This window comes from Centrocercus urophasianus, unplaced genomic scaffold (genome assembly GCF_019232065.1).
Source record: "Centrocercus urophasianus isolate 14NV4802_14NV808 unplaced genomic scaffold, USGS_Curo_1.0 seq_11, whole genome shotgun sequence".
NCBI classification, from domain to species: domain Eukaryota; kingdom Metazoa; phylum Chordata; class Aves; order Galliformes; family Phasianidae; genus Centrocercus; species Centrocercus urophasianus.
The window spans coordinates 32,908,432-32,935,527 of NW_024884253.1; the positions used below are offsets into that span (position 1 = coordinate 32,908,432).

General features: G+C 41.7%; 2 protein-coding genes across 5 annotated transcripts in view; one reads left to right on the plus strand and one right to left on the minus strand.

Annotated features, from left to right (window-relative positions):
• Window positions 1-2,635: 2,635 nt before the first annotated feature.
• Window positions 2,636-23,867, minus strand: MTFR1 (mitochondrial fission regulator 1). Of its 3 annotated transcripts, none has more exons than XM_042839725.1 (8): window positions 23,709-23,865; window positions 19,778-19,920; window positions 16,342-16,440; window positions 10,533-10,651; window positions 7,957-8,192; window positions 6,035-6,287; window positions 5,693-5,861; window positions 2,636-4,211 (listed from the first exon to the last, which is right to left on the minus strand). In XM_042839725.1, the coding sequence occupies exons 2-8, from the start codon at window positions 19,841-19,843 to the stop codon at window positions 4,152-4,154; spliced, it is 1,002 nt and encodes a 333-aa protein (XP_042695659.1). In that variant the 5' UTR covers window positions 19,844-19,920; window positions 23,709-23,865; the 3' UTR covers window positions 2,636-4,151. The 3 variants fall into 3 exon arrangements, with proteins under 3 accessions (XP_042695659.1, XP_042695660.1, XP_042695661.1); XM_042839726.1 differs by having other exon boundaries at window positions 23,758-23,863; XM_042839727.1 differs by lacking the exon at window positions 16,342-16,440 and having other exon boundaries at window positions 23,709-23,867.
• Window positions 23,868-24,683: 816 nt separating this feature from the next.
• ARMC1 (armadillo repeat containing 1) overlaps window positions 24,684-27,096 on the plus strand; it is a 31,252-nt gene continuing 28,839 nt past the window's right edge. The window contains exons 1-2 of one of the 2 annotated variants that reach the window (XM_042839738.1): window positions 24,684-24,820; window positions 26,884-27,085. In XM_042839738.1, the coding sequence (XP_042695672.1) occupies window positions 26,912-27,085 (174 nt within the window). In that variant the 5' untranslated portion in view covers window positions 24,684-24,820; window positions 26,884-26,911. Of the gene's footprint in view, window positions 24,821-25,589; window positions 25,636-26,883; window positions 27,086-27,096 lie in introns of those variants that run through there. The other variant, XM_042839739.1, reaches the window with a different exon arrangement.

Genomic DNA, 27,096 nt, shown 5'->3' on the forward strand with positions numbered 1-27,096 from the left:
GGGAAGGGGCGGGGGGGGGAGGGGGGGGCCGGGGCGCCATCTGAACTGCATTGCGATTCTGCAGTGAAAACATTGCATGTTGTTTTCACTATTGTACACTTGAACTGCACATGCAAGAAAAAAACAAAGGTGGAATGTCTCAACACCATCATCAGCTCAGGGTATTTGCCAATCTGAAATAAAGCGGGATGGGAAGCGTGTCCTTCAGAACAAGGGTACAAATGCCCCTTTGCTGCAGTGTGTGTATGTGTGGGTGCGTGAGTCTGTGTGGGGGGTGGGGGGGAGTGGGGTGGGAGGGTCTGGGCAGGGTTTGAAAGGCAGCATTTTATTTTTTTTTTTAATTTATTCTTTTAGAATGTGACAATTTCATGAACAGCCACATCGGGGAGGAAACTGTAACAGATTGCTACAGATGCCTTAAACTATGCACAAAGCTAAGTGACCAAATTTGTTTGTGATTTGAAGGAAAAAAAAAAAAAAAAAAAAAGAAAAATTACAAAAAAAAAAAACCACAACCAAGTGCATTGTTTACCTGTTCCTCCCTCTGCTGAAACATCGCCCGTTGGTGGGGTTTGGATGGGAAAAGGAGAAAATGTTTTTCTAGGACAAAATTAAAGGACTAATTTTAAACTTAACAACATTCCATTTTTGTAATTTGTTTGACATCGTTTTCAGTACAGTAAGCACAACTGTAAGCTGATTTGAGAAACTGGTGCTTTCTTTTAGTTCACTTGTATCTCCCTGTTATTCTTGTAAAAGACTGTTTATCGATTCTGTTTACAGTTTGTCGCAACAGCCATTTCTGGGAGAGAGCTTCAGCGTAAAGCCGTTGGCAAGGCTTTGCCGCAGTCGTTTTAATATGTGCCTGTTGCTGTTAACTTCTAATTGGTAAAAGAGATCGTTTTGCATTCTGCTCCCGTACATTTAAGTTACAACCGAGTCCAGCAGTACAGAAAGGCGGCGAAGGCTGCAGTCGGCTTCCACTGTACACTGAGCCCAGCTTTGGATTTGGAAATTGTCCTCAGATTCTGGAATTTATTGGCTTGGCCTCTTACTGTATGGAAAACAACTTCTGACTTACCTGTTCGTTTCCCCTCTAAAATTGAGTTGTTGGTTATTCTTTCATGTTCCCTGAAGTAATACTGTAATTCTTGAGGTGGCCATGTTTAAAGAAATAAATTTGTAATGAAACCACTCGTTCTGAGCCTGCGTCAGCTTCCTTCCTTTGTTACCTGAGTCCGGGGAGAAGGATCAAAAGCAACATGAGTGTGGGTGGCTGCTGAGATGGCCATGAGTGGCCTCTCCTCAGCAGGCTGCTCGGCAAAGGGCCATCCTGGATGGCCTTGTTAAGGACTGGGCCTCACTGGCTGTATCAACTTTGCTACTTGTTGCCTTGTTGCAGGCTTTTAGATATGTGTCAGTATTTCTAATGGAAAGGAAATGAATTCACAAATATCTATATAGCACTACTTAAATGTAATATTGATAAACAACCTGTGCCATTTGTTGTTAAGCAGGTCGCTCTAGTTGGATAAGAACCAATGCAGTGGGTCCCAGAGCTGAGTGCCAGGGTTCTGATCCCATTTATGAGTGTATGTGGGAGCTTCTGACATTGGACTGAAGTAAAAATCAAAATCCCTTCAAAGCACTGCCTGGAAATTCCTTCTAAAAACCTATGCTGAATATCATAGGTTAACCACCTAGAGAGCATAGATGTGCTGCGAGCATCTGTAATGCATTACAGCTGCTGAGAGTCACTCAGCCCATCTGGATCCTGGAGTGCATTATGGGATGGATGTCAGGTTCCCATTGTAACTGCTTTAATCTGCAGATCTGCTGCTGGGCCACCCCATGTGCTGGAGAGCCAGGCACAGGCCTTGGGCTCTGCTGCAGGTGTCTGTCCAGTGTGTGTGTGTCCACTTTAAGTACTGCTGCCTGGGAGGCTTTCTGCTGGCACTGGCACACGGAATGGAAAGATTTAAAGCAGAAAGATGCATAATAAGGTGTATGAAAGTATGAAGTGAATTAATTGACGGCAGCTTTGTGCTGCGTTTTCTATACAGAGGGTGTTTCTGTTACCACAGCTTTATGTCATTAATAAGGCTTTGCCACGTTCTTCTATTTCTGGGGCACTGAACGCCTGCACCTCACATCAACATTTCAAACCAGAGAGGTTTTTCTCATGTTTCAGACAAATTTAAGGGGTCAGTCGAAATCCTGAACTTTACAATTAATGACATAACTGAACTGAGTTATGTTATCACAAATTACGGAGTTGAAGTGAAGTTGGCTGAAACGTTTTCACAAGTGTGACTTCAGTAGAGTCTTCTGGGCCACCTGTTGTGAAGCTGTGGCCTCTGGGAAGAGGAGTGAGTGCCACAGAAGTGCATGCAGTGACTGACCAGAGCCCCTATGTGGGTACCAGGAGCGTATGAGAAGCTGCAGGGTAAGCCTGAGGGAGGCATAAAGTGTGCTACTCTAGGACTAATTGTGCTGCACAGCAAGGTAAGTAGTCCTGTCCTGTTCTGAAACATGCAGGCTGCCAGTGCATTTCTAGTCACTGTCATAGAACATAGAGTATACTTGATTGTGGCTGACATCATTTGTAGAGCACCACAAATCGCATACCCCAGTATTTATTTTAAATGCTTTTAATTTTATATAATGGCAGTAGAGCATTAAATACAAAACACCCAAAATTAACTTTTCAAAAAGTGTTGTAAAGGCGTTTAAAAGAAACATGAGGCTTCAACGGCCTATCAGTAAAACTGATGGCAGAGCATTCTGAAAAGAATTTATATTGTGTACATATTAACATCATTTCAAGTTTCACACCAGAAAACATCCTCCTTGATCACACAATCTACATCCCAGTTACAAGCAGCAGCAAAGCCTCAGTCATCATCAGTAACCTCCCAGGACCATTCACTTGTTTTTACTGCAAATGTGCTCTGTTTCTCTTTTCCTAGAAAACAGCAGCTCTAAAAGGCACTTGTACTTGTTTGAGTAGCAGGCAGACTACGGAATAGCCACACGTGGCTGAGCCCAGCTGCAGTCAGAGCAAAACCTGGCTTCCCTTAGGCGTGCAGCAGTTACAGCTGGTTGCAGAACAGCTTTTCTCAAGCTGAGCTCTGGATCTAGCTTCAGCCCTGCACGTTTGTAGACAGAGGCAAGAGGGTTGGTCAGCAAACCAGCTCTGTGCAGGTCTGGCAGCAAAGAACCGCTGTGGGAAATCTGCAAAGGACTTCCCTTGAAAACAACATTATGTGTGACAACTTCAATCGTGGCTTCCTGCAAAGAGGACCACGAGGGCTTGTGCAGTCCCCAACAGCTCAAAGCCTACCCAGCTGGGAATAAAAGGTGTCAGCACAGCTGAGGTGAGCGATATATTTTTGGCAACTTCCATCCCCTGGTATTTTCTGCCTTTTTACCTACACCGCTGCTGCTCTGGCTAACACGTGCTCTGACAGTAATCCTTTCACTCTGCTGCTACCTCCTGTTTAGTTCAGGTTTGCTGCAGTACCAGCATTGAGGGCCCCACAGCACAGCACTCTGGCCACAAGATGGTAAGTATTGCTATCTTACCACTGCAACTCTGTGCTGCTACTAAAATTCTCACACCAGGTGACTTCTGCAGCAGATTTCAGTTTTTTCTTGATTCAGAATGAAGCAGCTGTACTCAGTTTTTTGGGGGAGGAGGGCTAAAAATTGCTAAAATGAAGTTTAAAAGAAACACTGACATGGAAAAAGTCAGTATCAAAGTAAACACTGTAGTGCAAGTTACCATTAGAGCTCAAATGAGTGATTAACGTAAGGGTCTATCGCCGTCATTATTAACATGTACACAATGTTTTAAGGCAGTCAGTCATACACAAGGAATGTCATAGAGATAACATAGTGTTACTGAACAAAAACCATCATGTAAGTCTACACAGAAAGCCAGGCTTGAATGCAAAATTAATACCTGAGTATAAGGTCGAATTTATTCCTTGTGGTAAATCACATGCAAACATGCACCTCAAACTTCATGTTTAGTTCCACATCAGTTTTCTTCAGCTCTGCACAAGACCCCTTGGTACTAATGCTATTTGCAACACAGGAGACTTCAGACATAGCAGCTTGACGGTCTTTCACACAGCGATCTCAGAACATTAAGATTTTTCAATTAAGGTCTTCATTTTTCCTGTAGACTTCAGCATGTGTGGTCCAAACTGAGAAGAAAACCAGAGGCACTGATTGCTTTCAGCAGAGACCCAGCTGAACTATTACCATCCAAGGTGTTCATAAAACCACAACCTGGGCGGTGGGAACTTCCTTTGTCTACTTGTTCCTATGCAAATGTTGCCAACTCAGCCTTTTATCTTAAAGCCTCTGATGCTAGAAATAAGGGATTGATGTGGGGGAAACACAGCCCTGAAATTGTAAAGAACAGCTTGAAAGTTGCTAGGGCTGTTCAGTGTGGGGAAAAGGAGGCTGAGGGGAGACCTTACTGCTCCCTTCCAGTATCTGAAAGGTGCTTACAGTGAGAGCGGGGTTGGTCTCTTCTCAGAGGTGACAGGACAAGGGGAAATGGCCTCGAGTTGCAACAGGGGAGGTTTAGGTTGGATATCAGGAAACACTTGTTTACAGAAAGGTGGTTAAGCACTGGAATAGGCATCCCAGTTGAGTCACCATCCCTGGATGTGTTTAAAAACCGTTTGGATGTGGTGCTCAGGGACGTGATTTAGCAGAGGGTTGTTACACCGTTAGGGCAGTGTGGTTAGGTTGTGGTTGAACTTGATGATCTTTAAGGTCTTTTCCAACCTGAGCAATTCTATGGTTCTATACTGACCTGAAAGGCCTAAGTCAGAAGGCAAGTCAGTCAGTCAGCATTAATAAGCTGAACTAGTTGCAAGTCCTGAGACTTATGGCTCAGAAGTCTTACTTTTCTCAAGTAATTCAGAGTACAGCTAACTCTTTTGGTTAAGCTGCTTTAGATTTTGGAGTTTCACACTCTTCTGTTCTGATTCTATAGCACAAGGCTTTGAGGGCTGTTTGCTAACATCACTGATCTATATTATCTTGTTTTGTATCCACTGCTCAAAAAAACCCCATGAATTTCAAATCAATCTGAAATACACTAGGAGACACTGACTTGTACTAAGAATAATCCCATTTTAATGCCCCCATGTTGGAAAAAAAAAAACACAAAGAAAACCACACTAAAAACTGTTAACTCGCTTATACTAACTGTTAGATAATGCTCCCTATAATGTGATTCAGCAGGCATTCTCAAGAAGTTGCTTTCTACATTCGTATGACTGGTAGCTCCAGGACCTTGCTTTGAAATGGCCCGTGCACTACAAGTCTGGTTAAGGTTGGTAGTAACAGGCAAACACAGTTCAGATTTGTTTCAGGTATGAGCCCACAGGAATCAAGTTTTTACAGTACCACGTTTTCATTGCAACAGGAGATTCTTGTTTAAAGAAAACTTGAGAAGGGATTTTTAAATCGCGAGCCAAACCAGTACACAATCTTGAGAGCTGATACTAGAAACAAAGCTTTTCTGCCACAACTCCTAATGTATCAGCAATACTTCCTAGAGTTTTGTGGACAGGTTTGTTAATTCCTTGGTATTTCTGTGCGCTGGCAGAAAGATTTGTTTTATTATCAAACAATCATTTGTCCAAGCAATCAGAGGCACAATACTCACCAGCACCGCTTCAGTCTTTGTCTTAGTTTCAGACTTGGGAATGGCTTTTTCAGTTTCACTTTGGCTATCCCTGCGGTATCGGTAAGCAAACTTCTTCTTGAGTGCTTCTGCTATTAAGGCTGCAGGATCTGTGGGGTCAGCTGCTTTTGGTTTTGTATCTCCCGGTGATCTAGAAAGGTAAATGAAAAACCTCAGCATAGTCCAAAGATTTAGAAGTCACGAATTCGTTTCTACTCTTGTTTGTCAAATGTTCCATTGTCATCTCCCCCAAGCTAAAACAGTTCTTAGTCACAAAAGCAAACTGTTAGTGCAAAAGTTAATAAATATAAATAAACATCTTACTTCTTCACCGAGCGTAGCTTCACACTGCTCATATCTTTGAGGATTTCTAGCATGTTTGGTATCTCAGGCTTCTTCGGCCCATTTTCAGTCGGAATCTGGCCAGAGTTTGTTTTTCTGTGTTTCCGTTCTCTGATGAGCTCAATGGCAGAAATGTTTTGCTGCAGAGCTGGCGGAGGGAGCGGCGGAGGGGGAGGAGGCGGCGGTGGTGGCGGCACACCGGGGACAGCAGCTGAGGCAACAGGGGTCAGCCCAGCTGCAAGCAAAACATGTGCCACGTCAGTTTCCTTCTATGCACTCTTTATACCTCACAAACGCCCTGATGAGAATATGATTAAAAGAGCTTCAGTTGTCTCCTCTCCGCCTTCTTCAGACTGTCGCATAACTTCTTAATATTGCTGAAAAACCACATCAAAATCCTTCCTTGCACTGGGATGGATGTCACCATGTCTTTCAAATCAAATCCTGCTTTCAACATTATCACTTTCGTCTGAGAGGTGGGCCCTGAGCTGGACGTTACAGAATTGTTTGAGTTGGAAGGGACCTTTAATGCTCATCTGGTCCAGCTCCCCCGCAGTCTGCTACGTGAGTGATGATACTTTCAGTTTATCACCAGAAACTACCATACAAGACTTTAAAATGTATAAATAGTGCTTAAATTCAAGCTTAAATTTAAGCTTAGAGGTTATTTTAGGACAGCCAATCATGTCTGATCTATCTTGACTTGGTATTCCCTCTCTCTTTAGATTAAAAAAAGTTACAATAGTAGAAATCACCAACACGTGAAGAAACCTCTGTTCAAATGCACCTTTAAGAAACTGCCAAAATCAGGCTAAGTCAAAGTTTTGAGGCCTAGAGTATTTAGTATAAATATGTATGCAGACAGTATAGGAGTCTATGCTGCGTCAATGTACTCATACACAAGTGTTACCACATTCTACCAGAAGAGGGAGGTAAAGATGATAAAGTCACATCAAAATTCAAGTTTCCTAATACATAAAGGAAAAGGGAAAATGGGGAAAACTAAGTTCCTGCGGGACTTTCTCAAATAACTAATTACAATTCAAGAATGAAAGCAAGTGATCTTTGAAACTGTTTTGCCATTTTGTATTTGGCTTAAGTTAAGGAAGAATCAGTTGCAGGCAAAAACTAAACAACACCATGAGCACAGGCAAAACAAAGTACTTGGTAGGAATCAGTGAAAACCGAATGGCTATTATCTGCAATTGGTAATGGCTCTCTCTCCCACTAACCCTTGCAGACTGGAGACTCAGAATTGGATGGATAGCAATGGTTAGTTGTGAGCGAAAGAAAGAAAAGTTGTTATGGTGCTTGCTACAGGAAACAACTTCTACTTCTGTATGCATAATCTCCTTTTCTGCTACTTATTTCATAAGCTTAAGATATAAACTACATCTTCCAGAAGCATAATCAGCTTCTTACATGACTACATCATTACACGAGATGGTCTATTTCTGGGTAGGAATAGTTAGGTGTTAGTAATTATTAAACAGCTGGGATTTAACCAAGTTAATCATTAGCTTTGCTCTGAAAGCTGCTAATACTTCTCTCATCTGCAGACTGGAATTCTGATGAGCTTTCACAGAAATGCCCCATCCCTGGAGGCATTCAAGGCCAGGCTGGATGTGGCTCTGGGCAGCCTGGTCTGCTGGTTGGTGACCCCGCACACAGCAGGGGTTGAAACTCGATGATCATTGTGGTCCTTTTCAAACCAGGCCATTCTGTGATTCCATGAAATACTCTCCATCTCTCCCCTAAGATGCTATGTCCATCTACTAACCCAACTAAAGCAGTATGCAGAAGTGTTCAGAGCTGCAGTATCTTGCAAAAATGACTTAATGCTGTACTGAACATAAAGAGAATTCGCTGAGTAATTAGTGCTAAGAGTACACTAGATCTAATACCTGCTGTTAGATTCTGTTGTTCTTGCAAGAGAACAATTTTGGCTATTTGTGCTCTTAAAGTGGCTAGTTCGTTTTCCAGAGCACTGATCTTCTGCAGAGCTTCTTCATTTGCGATTACTGTGCTTCTGGGTGCTGGTTCTTCGTGTAACACATCTGGTATGGAGTCTGGTCTGCCCAGGGAATTTCCATGTAGTTCACCTGAAAGGGGCTGGGCTGTTTTTGACCACACTTCTGACCTGTAACAAAAAACACCAGAAAGTTCTTCTTTAAAGGCTTTCCAATCAGTAAAAACTAAAGCAAACCAAGAACAGAAGGTGAAGGATTGACAAAAATTGCCTTCACACCTTCCACCACACACTTCCACCAAAACATTATACAACTTAAAGTAAGAGCCTTGCATCCCTTCTATTTGTATTACTGATGTTTCTTCTCTTTCTAGCCAGCTTTGTAAGGAGTACTGAATTTCCAGAGGAAAAAGGAATTAATTCCCTCCTGCCCCAACTCTACTCCTCTGCCTCATGCCTATTTTTTTTTCTTTGGTTGAAATTAAGATTTAAATTTGTTTTGGTCCAAATGCTTCCATATTTCTTTCCATCAGTTGCAAATAGTCATTTGTAGTTGATTCCTTTGAAGGAGGAAGAGTTTGTTAGTTCCATGGCACATTTTTATATTGTTTCTGAACTTCTAGACTTCTGTTCCTTTTCTGCCCTCCACTTTACCTGTAGTGGGAGAATGGAGCATACGGAACTTGATGCTGCTTATCAATAAATAGGAAGGGATCTCACGTCAAGGTTTCTAAGAATAAACACAACCATAGAGAAATAAAGCTTCATACAATTTAAGAGAGCTTATGAGCTTCCCTTCTTCTCACAAAGAACAAGAACATTCAGCTCTGCTGCCTTCACACATGAAGGCAGAAGCTATGTTAAACACAGATTATTGAACATCTGCAGTCACCAACAGTTTATTTTAACTGGTGGCAACAACATTTTAAAACAGGCTGAGTAGAGCTGATACAGATTAATGATGATGGGTTATCACAAATCAGATCACCTCACTGCAGCTTTAGATGATCAACAATTGAGTCTTTCACAACACTGACAGAAAATATCAGACATTATCCAGAGGAGCTGTGGATGCTCCTTCCATGGAGGTGATTAAGGCCAGGTTGGATGAGGCTTTTGTGCAACCTGATCTAGAATGACAGAGTCATCAGAGTTGGAAAAGACCTAAGATTATCTAGTCCAACTGCTAGCCCCTCACCACCATGCCACTAACCCACTAGTCTCTCCAGCCTGTTCCAATGCTTGACCACCCTTCCTGAGAAGAAATTTTTTCTAACATCCAACCTGAATCTCCCAGGGTGCAACTTGAGGTCATCACCTCTCATCCTATCACTGTCACGCGGGAGAAGAGGCTGACCCCCACCTCATCACAACCTCCTCTCAGGCAGTTGTAGAGAGCTGGAAAGTCTCCCTTGAGTCTTCTCCAGACTGAACAAACCCAGTACCCTCAAGTGCTCCCCATAACACTTGTGCTACAGACCTTTCCCCAGCTTTGCTGCCCTAGTGGGTGGCAAACCTGCCCACAGCAGCAGGGTTGGAACTTGGAAAAGTTGGAGAACAAAAATACCAAATGCACACTGCACTACATAGCATCATGCACAGGTGTAATAAGTTCCATGTTTAAGTTTCATAATGTTCATGTTTACTAAATAATTGACCTGCAGTGCTTCATTAGAAGTGTACATTGCCTTAAGGTCACTATTTACCTAGAGGATTCTTTCAGTCTGATCTCATATCCACCTGTCCCACCCCACCCTTCCTTTGCATGCAGGCACTTCAGAGGTACATCACTCCTACAGTTTCTGGAAGGTCAGTCTGAACTAAAGCTTTCTCTGCACTGCAGAACTGTACCTCTGTTTCAGGCTGGTGTGAACAGCAGTTTGGGTACGTCAGAAAATGGAACTTCATCACCCAGGCCAACCTGTTTCATGCAGCTACAGTGCTATGCAGTGCTCCATGTCCAACACAGAAGTATCTACGCTATCATTCTGGACACAGGTACTCACACGTTTCCCTGCCAGTCTTCATTATAAAGATGAAGACAAAATAGAAGTTGTAATTTTAAAATCATCTGCTATAGAATGCAAAGCCCTGAGCAGAAGGATGAAAAATGATGTGAGAATTATCAGATTGTCAGAATGATCATTGCTGTTAGTCAGGAAGCCTTACGATGTTGCCCCAAACTAATGAAAGCTCTGGAGAACTAGAGAAGAATCAGTGCAAGTGATTGTGCCACACCACAGTAGATGTTTTTGTGGAAGCAAGGTTGCGTGAAGCTTATCTCTGAAATAAATAAGTTAATAAAACCAAAGCAGTCTCTTTTCATGTTCTCAAACCAATCTTTCATTCACGTTACTGTAATCTCTACTTATTCTTTCCCAGTTCCTACCTTTTCTATCTCCCAGCCCAGAACTGCTCTGCATTAATTGTAATGCACAGTGTATTCTCATCGGGGAGAATCAAGTTCTTTTGCTCAGCTTATAACTTCAAAGAGAAAATCCAAGTGCATACCTGAGCCTTGTAGAGACTTCACCTTCCTCTTGTGCAACCCATCCCACATCTGCAAAAGAAGCCACTGTATCTTCTCTAAATTGATGAGGATGATTTCCTTCTGTGGCTTGAGAAGTAAGCTAGATTTTAAAGACAAGATTGAAAGTTTTAGAAACTTTTAGTTAGGCTGCACGTAACTATTGACACATACATGCACAAAACACATCAACAGACTCAGTACACTTGTTACTGTCCTGAGCTTGGTGTAAAATCTAACACACTATTCAATCTAGTCTCCTCAATGTTTGACAGAAATTATATTGGTCCTTGAGATTCACAACTAGCTACTGTACTGCGGTGCAGCACTCAACACTGGAAGTCCAAAGCAAACTGTTATCTTAATAACAAAGAAACATCAACACTCTGAAGCACTTTGCTGTAATAACTCAAATAATGCTTTAATAATATTCATGACTAGTAGTGAAAAAAGAAAATAATTACCACTTCTACCTATTAATCTTTTACACCAACTTAGCACTACTGTGACAGAGAAATTGTTGTAGTGTGTTTCCCTTTCTCTACAATGTCCAAAATTTCTGTATGAGACTTCAGCCGTGTCTGTTACATGGGGAAAAAAAAAGTCCTTCTACCAATTCCATCATCATGAGGATTTTCAATGACAACTATGGCAGAACTATGATGGAATGAATAACTATTTACTCAAAAAAAATCTCATTTACACTATGCCAAATAGACAGACTGTTTTGTAGCACAGTTTTGCTGCTAGTTCTACAGCTTTCTGAAGCTAAAGGTGAACAAGGCTCAAGAGACTGCAACATTTCTTCCATTTACAGTTAAGTGACTCAAATGGAAATCTGACAAATTGTCTGGGCCATCCATATATGCTCCATAACCACAACTATACAAAATGGTTTCAAATCTACTTTGAAATATCAGCTGCTTCCCCAGGCTACACAAGAGCATGTGTATTCAGTCCAACGACTGAGTACAGCCTGGTCTCCGTACTTCAGCAAATAAAAGCTACTGAAATATCTTTCAGTAATTCCTCCTGCTCTGTTTGCTGCCTTTAGTTATGTATTTCCAGTGTGGCTGTGCCACCTCTACTGCATATGTTGCATACAATCCACATGCCAAATGTGCATGTGAAGTGCTGTAGGTGTTTAAGTGCCAGCAGTGGCAGAGAAGCTACTAACCTTGACAAAGATGGTGGTATCACTTAATAGCCTCTGAAGTACTGCCCTGATTCACCCTGCCAGCACTTAAAGGCAACTCATGCCTCTACAAAGAAACCATAATGTAGCAGCAACCACAAAACACGAGTGCTATCCTGAATTTGTAGCTGACCCAGCACAGTAGGACTGTAATCTTGTTTAGGCAAAACCCTTTATGAAGAACATGCGCACATATTTTAGTTGTAGCCTTTGATACACAAGTTCCAGAAATACAAAAGTTCTGTTTTTGTTGTTATTTTTTTTCCTCCCCGAGGAGTTGTCACAAACAGCTTTGGAAATAGAGATTATGAGGTGAAGATGACTACTCTTGCAACTTGTGTGTGAGCCTTTATCACAGCTCCCAGGAGTATATATTGGCATTACTCGATCATTTGGAAACAACAGGGTTTTCTCCAGGTAGCATCAGCACAGATGGCAATTTGTTATCACGTTAACAGTTGTGCCTAATACCATCACAGTCTGCCTCTCTTCAGAACAGTCTGGAGCATACTATATTGCACGTTAGGACTGTCATTGTTTGAAGTTTCTTTGAATTTTTTTTTCTTCTTTTTTAAAATAAAATTATCATGACCACTGCAGACGAATTAAAGCTCACGGTAATTAAAAACCATCTCATCTGTAACACAGCAGCTGCTTCTTGCAGGCCATACAAATTTTCCAAAAGGTAACGGCCACGTGAGGAACTATTACCACAAAAGGGCTGCAGGTGCATTTCAATAAAGGTATTACATGTACTTGCATCAGAAATCATTTTAGAAAGCAACAGTAAGGAATGCATTTACCACGGCCAGGTTTCTGCATCATGAGATAAGCAATTTCTAATCCAGCATCTAGTAGCAAGCCTTATGTTACACTGTGATGCAAGTTTCTTCTTACTTTTTAATTCATATTTCTGTGTAAACAGAATCTGCTTGTTCCATATGCAGATGTTTCTTTTCTCTATCCCTATAAATGACAAGGCCTTCCACAGAAGTGGGTTCTGAATTTCAAGTTGAGGCAAGATTTTTAACTGAACTTGGAAGTTAAAAGCCAGCACTCATCTCTTGAAACATTTGCTTGTCTATAGAACACAGATATTTGAAGAACCCTGGTGAATGCCCTCCAGCCCATCTTGGCTGAGGAACATTTGGACAACTGCTCTGCCAACATCTGAAATGGAGAAATGACAGCAGAAAACAGAGGCCCAATTCTATTAAACACTGAATTGCAGGAATTGGATGAAGGAGTGGAATTAGCTCTGCTTTTCTTTCTCTGGATAATATATAGCTGTTTCCCTAACTTTTTCCTTAACAGATTTTTTTTTACTATTTTAGTGTGTGTGAGCTTCACATATACATGTGTGCATGCAGACAAAGAATGAAAAACAAAAAAATACTGTTTTTAGATGGTGTCAAAATAGGGTCCTACCTCCTGTTGGCTCCAAGAAGTGGAAAGTAGAACAAATATTTTTTACACATTTAAGGAAGAACAAAAACCTCCAGTTTCAAATTACTAACAGACCTGCGTATTAAGCATTTGGAAATACTTCTTTAGGACAAACTTACTATGATTTTTTTAGATTGGCATTCATGTTTGCTACATTCACATCAACTCCTTAGGAGGCATGTGTTCAATTATAAGGTGTGTATCAGATAAACAGAAGCATGGGACTACAACAGAGATGTTGTATCTCGAAGATACTGGATTGGTAACACTGGAGGAGGAAGGTTCCCATCTTCTGTGTATTAGTTTAACTGTTTCAATCTACCTCAGCTATATCGATGCTCAACTTTTTTCCTCCTAAAGACAATGGGTAAATGTAAAACATGACATATAAAACCAGCTTTACGAACCACTTCCATTTGTTCATGCCACATACAGTCAAGTTCTGTCACTGCTTACTGAATGCATGAGCTGCACTTAGCAATAAATACTGATGAGGACAAAACCCACAGAGACAAGTGCTACAACAGTCACACACCTCAAGCATGCGAGGAGAAAAGAATGAACATAAACAGAGATGCTCTTTTAATACCCCTTACCCATTAATCATAAGAAAATGAAAGCCTGTAGAATGTTTATTGATCTCAGGTAAAGTTAGAAACACTGGTGGTATGCATGCACCCCCAGATGAGGCAAGCATGGTTTGCTTTGGTTTCTGGATAAAGTGACTTACAGCAAAGTTCAGTGCATGGTCCTTTCATAATATAGTTAAAGCTGGCAAGAAAGAAAAAGGAGGAGACAGCGATAGGAAAGCCTCAGTTGCAACAGCATAAACGTGATCAAGACTGGTACTGAACTTCACTACAGAACCTTAACACTGAGATAAAGACAAAGTTAGATGTTAGCATCACACCTCTACATGTTCAGCAGTTTATAAACTGAAACAGTTATAATTATGCTCAAAAGCTCGCACTTACCATATAAATTTTCATATACATAAAGGCCCCACGTTGTAATATTTCAAATTCAATCAAACTATGACAGTGGTAAGGAAAAGTTCCTAAAAGCAGTTCATCTTATATAAGATTAATGTTTACACTGTGTGGATAAAATCAAAGCAAAGCTCACTGTCTTGGCATTTCAACACTAAGGGATTTTGAAAAGAACCCCCAGACGTATCTCCCAGCTCTCTGCAAGTACAAAAACCAGAACGTCTTCTTCTAAGTATTGTTTTGAGAGAAGGCAATATTTGGCTAATTTTTTTTACAAATAAGCATTATCTTCCCTTGCATTGCTTTCACAGCAAGGTGGATCAGACACAATGCAGGAGGACTGCACTTACAAATGTGAGGCACACACAGCCGTACTGCTGGCATAATCACTATTAATTATATACCTAAACATTTAAATTCAGCAGGCCATTTTGTTGTCCTTCCCACTCGCACAATCCCCCCTCTAGCAATGTATATGTTTATTATTTCAAGTTTCATGAAGACACCCATGGTGGGAGATACTTGGCCCCCAAGTCTCTAAGAGAGCAAAAATGTTAGCATGGCTTTCACCATCACCACAAAGAGGCTTCTATGGTAATCTGAACTATTTGATCGAGGCTTATTTTAAATTCAAATACAATTCATACATTTCATCTAGGACACAGAGAGTAATGTAGGAGTGAAAAAATTAGCTATACAAGAATTACCTTGCCTTAGCATGGCTGATGGTTTCCACCATTCATCTTTGTGTTCTCCTCCCTTGTTCAACCCAAGAAACATTCCTCTCTCAGCAAGAGTTTCAAGCACTAAATACCTGCAATTCTATACCCACCCCCTATGTGCAGCATTCTCAGAGTTGAAAAGATTGTATGTAACAGCTTCCATTTTCCCTTCTGTTCCTGAACAACTTGTTATAAAAAGCAAGAGTTTCTCCTCCTCAAGCTCTTGCCCTTCCTCTTTAACATTCCACTAGGTGCAGACAAAGTTACAACAAATGAGAAAGCTGCACAGCACTGATGTACCCCTTTCACCTGTGATGTGCTAGCCTTCTGCAAAAGCAAAAAAACAAGGGTACTCATGTTATCTTATAAATAATTTTTTACTTTCTTACAAAGTTGATTATTTTCCCCCATATTTTTACATAACTGCCCACCTTTGCATTTGCATAGTCTTCAGTACTGTTCTTTAGAAGTAAGTTTTAAATGTTTCTCTCTTAAGAATTGATATTTTTTTTCCTAGAAATGACTTTTTAAAACTGTATGTTCTGGGCTGCATTAAAAAAGGGGTGGCCAGCAGGGACAGGGAGGTGATTGTCCCCCTCTACACTGATCTTATGAGGCCCCATCTGCAGTACTGCATCCAGGCTGAGGTCCCCAGCACAGGAAGGACATGGAGCTCTGGGAATCAGTCCAGAGGAGGCCACTAAGATGATCAGAGGGCTGGAGCACCCCTCTGTGAGGAAAGGTTGAGGGAACTGGGCTTGTTTAGCTTGGAAAAGAAAGGGCTCTGGGGAGATCTCACTGTGGCCTTCCAGTACTTGAAGGGAGCACATGAACAGGAGGGGGATGGCTGTTTACGAGGGTGGACAGTGATAGGACAAGGGGGAATGGTTTTAAACTGAGACAGGGAAGGCTTAGGTTAGATATTAGGAGGAAATTTTTCACACAGAGGTGGTGACACACTGGAACATGTTGCCCAAAGAGGTTGTGGATGCCCCATCCCTGGAGGCATTCAAGGCCAGGCTGGATGTGGCTCTGGGCAGCCTGGGCTGGTGGCTGGCGACCCTGCACATAGCAGGGGCTGAAACTCGATGATCATTGTGGTCCTTTTCAACCCAGGCCATTCTATGATTCTATGATTTTAGAAGTTTTATTTTCTTTAGGAAAACAATTCAAGTTTTGCTATGTGTGTTACAGCAACACTGGTCAGCATTTTAGGCAGTACTGAAAAGAATCCATTAGTAGCTGAAAATCTGAATTGGAAGTGGGAAGAACTGAAGTAAAGCATTCTCCTTTGAGGCAGGTTTATCTAATTCTGCTTTCACGAACTCTCAAGTCAATTTATTTAAATGAGCCACAGAAAGCCCTAAAATCTTTTGATGCAAGAGTAAAACTCTTCATCTGTACAGTGAAACTTGTGTTTTAAACTGTTGAGACTGCCTACCTGAAACTGAACTCTTGGACACTGTATTAGAGAGAGGTTAGTACCAATTTTTCTCACAATACTTCGAGATGAACCATAAGGCTTGCTTGACCAAAGTACCTATTGGGAAGAAAAAAAAGTCAGATGTTAGATTAAAAAATTAATCACCATATTGGAACAGTTTTCCTTTATCCTTCTGTGCTGTGCTTGTGCTAAACATACATATGATTTAGAATTTATTCTTTTCTTGCTAGGAATACAATATACAATTACGACTGTTGAGAGACAACCTTTACATTAAGTTTAAATTCAAAGCAATAAATCTAGTAATGCAGTAGGATTCAAAAGATGTGATCTTCAAAAGCATCATTTGCCCCCTTTTAACACAATGAGGAATCTGCACTGAGTCATACACTGCTTTTTAAGGCGTTTCATGAAAACCCATTCAATCATGAAAAATCCAGAATCACAGAATGGCCCATGCTGTAAGAGACCTCAAGGACCACGAATCTGCAATCCCCTACCACAGGCAGGGCCACCAGCCTCCACCTCTAATACTAGACCAGGCTGCCCAGGGCCCCATCCAAGCTGGCCTCGAACACCTCCAGGCTGTTACGTAATTCCACATTCCCCAAATCGTTTTGTGCTCTTTTAAATTAAGAGCTCTTCTAACACAGGAACAGTGTCTACTGGTCTTAACAGAAACAGACTATAAGCCTGTACAAAGTCGAATGTGCAACTGTGGAATTAAAGAGAAAAGAGGAAAAAAGAAATATTTGAAAATTTAAATGCCCTAACATACAGATGCAGTAAAGGAAACTACAAATAGAACCCCAATTCATCTCTAGCTGCTGATTCGAAACTGTTCTTACTGAAATTCACATTTCTTCTAGGTCTTTTCATTGCGGATTTATTTTTTATCTTTTGTTTTAGTTAATGACAAGAATGCTTGCGCTCCTATGTTACTGAAGTTGTATGAAACGAGACTTTAACCCTAGAAGAATTCTACAAAAAGAGCCAGAACAGAAGAAAAGAATAAAGAGAAGTGGGAAAGATTTCAGTAGAGAGAATGACAACAGAAGCAAATAGAAAAGGTAGAAGGATTGAGGGGGAGGCTGTAATGAAGATGATGTGGCTAATAAACAACTAGAACACTGTCTGGTAATTAAAAATACTTGGACAGTATTTACTTCTGACTGTAGATACAAATTTACTACTCAGATCTTAGTTTTTAGAGGCTGATGAGTTTAAGCAAACTCAACACCCTGTTAGAAGGTTGGCATAAACAGAAATCTTAGTATGAACTGCATGGATTGGATCTGTTGACACAACTCTGATATGGCATGGCTGATAACTTGTGTGATCTGTGTGGTGAAGCTGTGGGGTTTCACACCACTCCACTGAATCACACTTTGATACGCTACACAAAAATCACTACTCTTAAAATCCAGAGGGTTCTTTTAAGAACAAAATACCCTGCCTCACAGTATTTATCCCCAGATTATATTATTTCAAAAACTTCACAAAAACATTTTGCTTAGTTCTGTACGAAAGCATCTTTCTTTCCTCTGACTTTAGTAGAATGTATACATTTTGACAACATAAATGCACATACGCACGGCACATATGCTATGCTAGATTTCCACATCAGATTCTCATTGCTGCCAACGATCCCCTCAGCCTCAATTTTTCATTACAGGAAATACAACTTCGCTCCGCACACAGTTAAGTTTGAATACAACTTTTTTCAACCTACAGAGTCCTCTCTGGGAACTGCACTTTAGATGCCATAAAGAACAACCTCTCATTTGTGATGACCACATTATTGTCATCTATACAGCTGAACAAAAAGTAAGTAGATGGCAGCCCTCAAGAATAAGCAATACTGCAGTAATAGAGTCTCACTATTTACAGACGATTCTGCTGCTAAAAGCAGAATGGTTGACAACAGCCTCAAAGTGAAGTTGCATTGGAAAAAAATACCAGTCAAGGGAATGATTGATTAATTATGGAAGTACTTCCACAAGAGCAAAGAGCTTGGACTATGTGCTGTATTGCCAACCGAAGCGCAGTACATTTCAAACAAGTGGTAGAACTCGTTTAGAGATTGCTCAGACTACAGACAAAAGGTTGACTGGGACCCATATCCTCCGTCGTATTTGGTGCCTAAATACATTTCAGGTTTTTAATGACTCAGTTTGGGTGATTCAAGATATGCCTAGACAGTATTTTCAGAAAACTGCACACAAGTTGTGCCTCAAGGTATGTCAATAAAGTCAGCACTGCCCAGCTGAGCTAATAAGTCTCAGCATTGCTCTAGCTCTGTTCACACAGCTTCTTGTTGACTTGAAGCACTGGCAGAGCAAGTCTGCAGACTATTACTTAGCAATACCCTCTTATTGCATCAGTGTTTTACTGTTCTGCAGGCTAACATTTGGAAATGTAACCACATTATCCCAGGCTTGAGACAAACAGAGAATAAGGGGAAATAGAGATTAAAAACTTGCTTCCCCCCCATTCACACTAAAGATGTTGCTAACAATGGCCATGCCGGCACCCAGAGTAGTAAGCATATTTTTGTGCTCCGAATTTTCAGTGTTATACTCCATGAAATCTCTGATTTAAGTTCTAATAAAATCCTAAAATACTGATTCCCATGGGTAACCCACAATATATATAAGTTCTACTCCCTGTAAGTTCCTCAGTGGCCTATCACAATACCAAAGTAAGAACCATCTTAAATGAGTACTGCACATAGTTGGTAAGGAATTCCATCTTATTAAAATGTATTTATAACTTAAAGACGTTACTGTATTGGAGACAGCAGTTCTACACAAAATAGCTTCCTAAAGATCCCAATGAAACAGCAGATAATATGTAGCAAATCTCTCTGCTAAGCATTGACAGAAAACTCCCCATATTCTTTCATTCAGGAGAAAACCTGCGCAGGCACATTCCTGTTTCCCAAGTGAAGCACACAGCCATGCTGCTCTCCTATACAGTAACATTTTCAGGAGGAGAGGAGAGGCAGATACAACACAATAATCATCTTATCAGTTTCATGGGGCTTTTTATACCTCTAAGATAAGAGCAAAGAAAGAAGGACATTTAAGAATGAATTCAGTTGTCAACTCAGTTGAAAACTTTCTTTCAGCTTCAAAATACACCTAAAAGAGGAAAATGGAAAGCATCATCTACACTGTAAACAGTTTATTATTAGAGCTAGAAGGATCTACATGGTATTTTTAATGCATACCTTACTCACTACTTCAGTGTCTTGAGAAGGGAACTGCACACCTGCTCAGCAATGTAGAATCATACAGATACTGAGTACATGTAAAGTGCTCTGCTGGAATGGACAAGGGCAAACTAAAATATATGAAATGCTTTCAATATCTGATTTTCTGAAAGAAAAAAAAAGAAAAAGAAAAAAAAGAACCTAGTTTGAAACACTTACTGATTCCATGTTAAGTCCAACTTGTTCAAAAATCATCCTCATTAAGCTCTTAAACCAGCGAATCATCTGGACCAGAAAGGGTTCTTCCAAATCTGGATTTAAGCCTTCCAAATCTACAGGGCTGCAGAGGTTCCATAGTCCTTCTGAAAAAAGAAACATGAAACAAACATTTTAGAAGCATGCTGTGGTCATAAAAAAAGAAAATTGCTCCACGTATTTCAGAACGCTTCTGACGCAGCTGCTGAAAACAAGATGCTTCCAGAGAATTCCTAGTACTGCAAAGTACAGTTATCCACAAGACAACTGACCAAGTAGAGGCAACAAAGAGTTTTTGTAGTATGATTTTAAGTCAAAGCTGCTGCGAAGTTAATGGCTAAAACACTGGGAAAACGACTGCTCACTTCAACTTGAATGGAATGCCTGCAACCAAGGAGCAACGCTAAGATTCAAGGGCTGCATTTCCAGCTGAAACTCTTCCCTATGCAAAAACAAACTCCAGAAAGCAGACTCCTTCTCCTCGCTTACTTCGCTGACAGCTTTGTTGTTTCCCACAACAGAAACATGGAAATATGACTAATAGAAGAAAAAGACAGGAAACAGTGTCAATGTGGGACCTGAAAATACTCGAGTGGCTTATAAAGTTGGCCAGATTTCAAACTGTGTCTATTTATACATACTACCATTCACTAAAGATGTTTTTACTGCATATCTTTCCCTTAAGCATGTTCTACACCAGTCACAATTTGGATGCTACTGAGAATTGTGTGCCATTAAATAATTAAAAAAAAAGCAAAAAAACCCACAAACCTATAGCTTTAGGTTTACATTTGTTTTGTGTATCAGGCTAGAAACAACACTGTTGAAGCACCCCAAACAAAATATTTGTAGTATGAACAACTGTGTTGCTAAAGCCATTACAGACAGAAGGATGACTAAGGAAGAGTGGCAGTTAGTGAGGAAGTTACAGAGTCAGGAGATGGAAAAGCTATGCAGTTTGAAAGTGCCCACAAGCATCACAGTTAAATCATCACTGTTTCCATTACAAACGTTTTTGGTTTTTGGTTTTTTTTTTTTCTCTTCTCAACAGTCCCTTAGTGAGAATCTACTCCTTGTGGAAACTTGGCAAGAGCCATGCAGCCTTACAGGCTTTTTGTTTTTTTTCCAGACAGGCTTAAATACAACAACAAAAATGGATATTAGTTTCTCATCACCACAGAAAGAATAACACATTTCCTAACAGGACTTCCTTTTATTGATGTGTAACCCAGGAAAAAGCACTATTTTACCAGCTAGCAGAGGACTAACACAGGTTTTTTTATTAGCAAAAGAACACAAAAATGAACCAATCATTAAGAAATTGAAAGCAACAAGAAAGAATAACGGGTTGCCTATAAGCTGCAATCCCTGACAGAACCACTCTCCATCCTTCCTGCCAGGCTCACTTTAGGTACTGGAAGACCACCATGAAGTCTCCCCATAGCCACCTTCTTTCCAGACCAAACAAACCCAGCTCCTTCCCCAAACAAGCCTTTATTTGTAGGAGAGGCTCTCCAGTGCTCTGAGCACCTTGTTGCCCTTCTCCAGACCCAGTCCAACAGCTCTGCACCCTCCTTGTGCTGGGAGCCCCACATCTGAATGCAGTATTGCAGGCGGGGCCTCACAAGGGCAGAGATGACTCCCTCTACCCTGATATAATGCTCTTCCAAAAGACAGCCAGGTCGTGCCAAAATGCTAAGATGTAGTCAGTTGAGCTTTATTAAGAAAATAAAGAAAAGGCAATGATAATTTTGGTTCTGATCAACTGAGAAGGCAGAATCTTTAATAACAGAGATAAGTGGATGCGAGTGACTTAGTAAGAAGATCACTTTTGGTTCCCATTATAAATCACCATTTCTTCTACAGCCTAAATGTTTAAAATGGCCAACATTCTGAACTTGCCTATGACCTGCTGTCTGCTTTTGCTGGAAGAAGTGACAGAAGTCACTCAGTGAGAGTGCAAAGTACTCCTGGATCCTGGATATCAGCACAGCACTGACGACAACTGTGTTTTAATAACCTCCAGATCATTACTCATCTAAAAAGAAATCTAAAAGGGAAATGCTTCTAAATACATCCCTTTGATATTTTTATGAAATCTATTAGTTTTCCAGATTTACCCCCAGACAAACTTCACACTCATTTCTTCCAGGCTACCCTGCACACTATTTTTCTTCACAAATCTCAACTATTTCACAATTATTCCGTGTGCCAAGAACAGAAAGGGTGATTTCACATGAAATGTGGGACAGCGAGAATGAAAGTATTAGTAAATACCCTGTACACGTGCCAATCTCAAGAGTTAAACATTCACTGCTTTTAGCAACCTAGAACAACAGCTCTTTTAAAATACTGTTTGCTTTATCTATTCTCTGACTTCTTTATTACCCTCTATCTACCTGGTGCTCGCTAAATTTAAAATAATAGTAGTTTAATTCCACTGAAGCCTCCACAACTCAAATGCTGCAATAAAATGCCCCAAAGTGACAGTAGTAGTGCTACAAAACACGATACTTCTGTACGCTTAAACAAAATTACAATGGTAAGGAGTAGTCACAGGCAACGTTCCCAGAAGAGGTTAGAGAGAAATAACACAAAGAATGGATCTCAGTGCATAAAGCAGGCCGGATGGGAATGCCACCTGTTGCTCACTTATACTTCTCTATGTACACAAAAAGTAACAGTGCTCAAGAGCTTTTTTTCTGATAAGGAAACCTGCAGAAATTCCCTGTTCAGAAAGGAGCAGGGCTGTGCTCCTGTGTGCTGGGGGTCTCACTTCAGCCCTGCTGAACTTTCCTTTGCCCCCACCTTTCCCAATCACTTACAGAGTTTTCACTCAATATTTTCCTATCATGTAACAGTCTACAAGGCTGACAGATAACACCACTTCATAAAACATTAATGAGTTAAATGCAAAGGCTCCGAAAGCTATGCACATAAGCATACCAGTCAGCAAATAGGAAATGGAAATGAAACCCTTTGCCAGGCTCTTAAATTGAAATATTTCTATGTGGATAAATACAACACTGGAAAATACAAGTTCCTTTCAAACTATGAGTTCTCTCTCTTAAAAAGAAATATGATATTTGTATCTGTCTTACTAAGAAGTTTCTCTAAGTAAATCCATGCAAAAAGAAAAGAGAATGCTTTAATGCTCTTGGTGCAGCAGATCAGCTATATATGAAGAGAAAACAAGACCATAAAAAATGAAAGGTCTAGTCTCTACATTGAAAGGGTACTCATAACATAAATAAGTACATTTATTTCAAAGAAGTATGGTTCAAAGAAGCACCAAGCTCATAAAAAAGTTACATTAAAGAAAAAAAGCAGGTTCCTCCTTATTTCAGTAGGAAACTAGGCCATGCATATCTTCAAAGTCTTTATGATGTGACCCATGCTCATCTAATGAAGTTTCATCCAAATCATCTCCATAAGGAAGCATATTAAAGAATTTCAAAAAAAGGCAAAAAAAAACGAATGAAAAAAGTAATGACAAGACGCCAAGTGGTGAGCAGAATCTTCTCATAAAGGAGCAGGCCCTCACCCAAATCACGGCACACCACTTATGAGCAATGGAGGTATTTAGCAGAAGTCTGCTTTTTGGCTTCGTAGACGCCAAGAGAATGAAGTGCCCACTATTTTGTGAAGCACTTGCTTGGGAAGATATGCCTAGGGGCAGATATAAGTCACTGGATACTACAGAGGTGGCTGAGGGATAGGTACACAGAATCACCACCACCACAAGAAGGTTTCATTTTCGGACAGTTTCAATCCGCACACAGCTGCGTCAGCCCCGCCAGACAGACGGAGGAGCGCCGAACCGGCTGCCCGCCCCGCACCTGCCCGCCAACGCCCCTCGGGGCCTCCCCGCAGCCTGCACCCCCCTTCACCTCACCTGACCCCACTTCCCACCGCCAGGGTTCACCGCTCTGAAGGCGACGTACACCGGCGAAGCTCCCGCTGCCGCTCTCCCCTCACATGCCGCTCCCGCCCCGACGGGTGCGGGCAGCCCGACAGGCTCAGCAGCCACCGTCACCACCGCCACGCTCAGCCGCGCTCTCACCCGCTTCTCCCACTGCGCTCGCGACCTCACCAACAGCCAATCCGCGGCCACGCCGGCACCCTCCCAACCAATAGCCAGCCGGCCTGAGGGGAGGCGGGACCTCAGCCGCCCTTCGGCAGGCTGTGGAGCGACCTTACCCGGCAGACACCGCGCCCGACCGTGTCCGCCGGACACGTGACCGGCCTCCGCCAATAAGAGGCGGCCCTGCAGAAATTGCCGTTGGCTGCTGCTTTGCAGAGGGTGCTGGGTGATATGGGGAGCGGTGCCCTGACCCGCTTATTGGTAACCTAACGGCGCCTCTGCAGCGTCGAAGATGCTGCTGTGGGGAGCACTCAGGGTTTGGCTAGGGCGCGTGTCTTATTTCTGAGCTGAAAGATTTCTGCTGCTGAAAGCTTTGCTAAAGTTTTACTACTTACTACTGCACGCGGGATGCGTAAGGCGAGCACCTGAGAGCTCAAAGCTCACATGTGGTGAGTTGGACAGCAGAATCTCAAAGCAAAACAAAAGCTCCAAAATTCCGGAGGAAAAAAAATCTGCCAGTAAATAAGATTAAAATCTGCTCATTTTAAAATAAATTTACGTGACTACAAATTTACCTGTCTAATTCTTTTGGAGGAGGGATTGACTGCTTTGGGCTTAGCAAGGTGTTGAAGGCATCTTGCCCACGCTCCGAAAACCTGCCGGACTGCAGTCCCCGGCGTGCCTTGCGGCGCAGCCACCGGCCAATCCCGCCTCACCGACAACAAGACGCGCCGTGATTGGCGGAGAGGCGCGGGCGGCGCCGCACCAATCGCGTTGCGGCGCGGAGGGATGTGTGCGGCCGGAGCGGGCCCAGTGGCGGTGCGGGAGAGTTGCGGGTTGTGTCCCCGTTCCGTCCTGTGCCCTCCGCGGGCGATGGGGGCCTGAGGTTGGGTCGTGTCGGTCTGGAGACGTCTTGTTCAGCGGTACGAGGCCGGGAAGAGTGCAGGCCGCTCTGGGATGTGGGAGTGAGAGCGGGAGAAGCTGGGGAGGGAGAGGCGGGCTGGCCGGGAAGGAGGTGCGGCCGAGGAGCCCCTGTCTTTTGTCAGCGGCCACGGGGCGTGAGTCAGCCAGGGCTCCCGGGTGTCATTATGTTGTTGTAGGTGATGGAGAAGCTGGGAGCTTCGGTTTTTGTCCTCGGTTGCGAGGAGACAGAAAGGTCTGGGAGGAAAAGAGTGTGACCTGATGGGGTAGGGTAAAACGTAGCTTCGTGTGTATTCAGGAGATCAGAAGAAAAAACGATAAGGGCTTATAGGGATGCAGAGAGGTGTAGAAGGGGTCTGGTGCTCAGGACACTGACTGGAAGTCAGAGTCTTTTGTTAACGTTAACTCCACAACTGATTTCATTTCTAGGCTTTGAGTAAGCTTTGTTGATAAGCTAAGGAATGGACTGAATAATACTGAACTTCACAGAGACTTTTTACCAATTTAGAGCAATCTATTTTGAGAATATGAAGTGTTAATTATGGATCCCCTATGGATCTCTTTAGGACTTAAGACAGTCAAGGGAAAGAATATGGAGGGTAATCATTGATTTCTCACATTAGCATTTCCTTTCCTGAAGGATGTGGAGGTTGGTGGCCCTGCCTCTGGGGATTGAAGATTCATGAGCCTTGAGGTCCCTTCCAACCCGGACCATTCTGTGATTCTGTGTGAAGAACCAGTGACAGAGAAATTAGCAGTTTAGTTGATTTTAAGTGTCAGAAACGATTGGACGTTTCTACACGTGCATCTACCATCAGTAAGAGAACAATATAATGTTTGGATGATATTATTTGTTTGGAAAATAATGGTACAAGAATGTTACAAGTTAAATATTTAAATTTATTATGCAGGAGGAAAAAGAACACAAATTAACAATATGTCACTATTCATGCTTTTGTGCCTTAAAAAAGAGTTACTTACATGAGTTTCTATTGGCAGCACCAGGACCACAGCATTCAGTAGTTTTGTAAGCATACAGTCAGTCTTCTGGAGCGATCATAGAATGGTTTGGATTGGAAGGGATATTACAGATCACCCAGTTGCAACCCCTATGCCCCCAGCAAGGCTGCCACCCAGCAGCTGAGGCTGCCCAGGGCCCCATCCAACCTGGCCTTGAACACTTCCAGGGATGAGGTATCCACAACCACTCTGGGCAGCCTGTGCCAGTGTCTCACTGCCCTCTGAGGGAAGAATTTCTTTCTGACATTTAACCTGAATCTCTGATGCAGACCTTCTCTTTCAACTAAGCTTATGCCTCTGTGGCCTGTTAAGTAGTTACTCCTCATTGAAACAACTCTGGAATCAGATACTAAAACTAAAACACATCTCATCTGAAAAAGATATGTTGAAGCAAGGTGTGATCTGTTTTGTTTTCTTTATTGAAAGCAAACTAGTCAGAAGTTACCAAAAAATCACAACACCTCTAAACATTTTTTAGCTTTGAATGGATATGGTGTTACACTACTTGTTTGGGGAATAGATAAAATCAAAACATGTTATTCATTGTGCTTGATGCTGAGTTAATCCTTTGCTGGTTTATTTGGTTCATTTTTTTCATTTTTTCAAAAATCAAAAATTTGATTATTGCTAAAGGCACTGAAAATTCAGGTTTTGATTTTACATGTTTATACAAAAGGATGTTTTAAGACTTGCAGTCTGCAAACTGGGTATGAGAAGACTGGAGTTTCTGATCATCTTTATCAGTGCTATAAAGATACTTAGGTACGGTTGTACATATCCATATGTATACTGCTGTAAAGGCTGACTACTGTAAAATTATTTAAAGGAAATGAGAAAATGTTATTAACCAAACCCTATCTGCTTTCCACGGAGGAAATTTAAGTTTCCAGCTGAAAAGTTCTGAGATCCATATTCTTACGAATTTTGTTCCTTAAGGTTTTTTTTTGTACTCTTATGCCTGTAACAAATCAGTGCATTTGTGTTCTTGCCTTCTCTCTGCTTTAACTGACAGCAAACATTAATACCGCTTTTTTTTTTCCAACAGGTATTTTCTATGTGTGGTGTAGGAAAAAATGAATTCCACTATGAGTGAGGAGCCTGATGCACTATCTGTAGTTAATCAACTCCGAGATCTAGCAGCTGATCCTTTGAATAGGAGAGCCATTGTTCAGGATCAAGGATGTCTGCCAGGTCTGATTCTGTTTTTGGACCATCCCAGCCCTCCAGTTGTTCATTCAGCTTTATTAGTAAGTATTCC